We start from the raw sequence: 1,276 nt of genomic DNA, 5'->3' as shown, positions 1-1,276 counted from the left end.
GGCCGGCAGTTCATGGGCTAGGCAGGGTGGGCAGGGCTGCTCAGCACCCCCAGGGCCCCACTGTCCCAGGGGAGCCCCTGCCACGCTCGGGGGGACTGTGGGGAGCAGCTGCTTGCAGTAAATGCACTTACTGGTGGGTGGGTGCAGGGACCTTGCTCAGCAGCACCCGGGTGCTCTGGTGAGGTGCTGGGCAGGCTCATGGGGATGAAGCAACATAAAACCCCACCAAAGCCCTGTTCCGTACCTGGGCTGCACCTCTGGGCAGCGCTGCTGTCCTGTGTCTTGTTGTCGGCGAAGAGGGAGCTGCTGAAGGCCACCAAGCCCCGGCGGAGGTTGGGAGGCAGCGGCGTGTGCACAGCCATGGCAGCTGCGAGCCCTGCTCACCCTAGTGCGGCTCAGACGGGATTAGCTGGGAGCGGATTAATGGGACAGGTCGGGCTCATGCGTGGGGCCACTGGCTCCCAGGGCCAGTGCGGCATTCCCCTGGGACACCAAGCCCCTGGGGGAGCCAGAAGGACACAGTGTCTCCTCTCCATCACCATGGGTACCCACTACCCTGTCCCCAGCCCATGCTCCCTGCAGGCAGTGTCTGCTCTGCTGCACCCTCTCCAGCCAGGTTGTACGAAGTATCTGCTCAGAGCTCCCTGACAGATGACCTGCCGCAGGAGGGGATGATGCCCTTTGCCAGAAATGCTTCTTCAGAGCATCTCATCTCAATCTCCCCTCTGGCACGTTAAAGCCATTCCCCCTTGTCCTGCCCCTACAGGCCCTTGTCCCAAGCTACTCTCCAGCTCTCTGGTAGCCAAGTCCCATTGCCCCTTTCTACAGAGGAGCTGTTTCAGCCGGGCTGGGAACATCACCCCATGACATGAGAAACCCCAGTCACTGCCATGGCTTTCCTCAGGACATGTGCTGGATCATGGACAGGATCCCTTGTGGATCCCATGAATACGTAACGGTTCAAGAAGAAGCCCCTGTTGGTTGCTGAGTGCTGGAGCACACATGTCCCCTCTGGTCATACCACCTGGGAAAAAGCCTTGCAGTGAAACCAGAAGAGCCCAAGCACAGACGACTGGTGCCATTTCTACCCAGCAAAGAGCAGGAAGTCTGGAAGTAAATACAGCTGACCTGGACACAAGTGGGAAGTCTCCATAGACATGACTGCACCAACCGGCCAACCTGCAGGATGACCCAAGGCCTCGGAAGGAATCAGAGATGATCCAGATCCCAAGAATAGCACTGCTTTAATCCACAGGGGGGGATCCAATTAAAAATA

The 1,276-nt window shown here is 58.9% G+C and overlaps 1 protein-coding gene across 1 annotated transcript in view; it reads right to left on the bottom strand.

The window, feature by feature from the left end:
• Nucleotides 1–362, bottom strand: part of LOC104407236 (transmembrane protein 17A-like) — a 1,722-nt gene extending 1,360 nt beyond the window's left edge. Inside the window, 1 exon segment of the mRNA XM_010016460.1 lies at nucleotides 245–362. Coding sequence (XP_010014762.1) covers nucleotides 245–362 — 118 coding nt within the window.
• Between the last annotated feature and the right edge of the window lie 914 nt (nucleotides 363–1,276).

This window comes from Nestor notabilis, unplaced genomic scaffold, assembly GCF_000696875.1.
Source record: "Nestor notabilis isolate BGI_N333 unplaced genomic scaffold, ASM69687v1 scaffold14556, whole genome shotgun sequence".
In the NCBI taxonomy this organism is placed as follows: Eukaryota; Metazoa; Chordata; class Aves; order Psittaciformes; family Psittacidae; genus Nestor; species Nestor notabilis.
The sequence above is the reverse complement of the archived record's forward strand: the minus strand, read 5'-3'. Positions and strand labels throughout refer to the sequence as shown.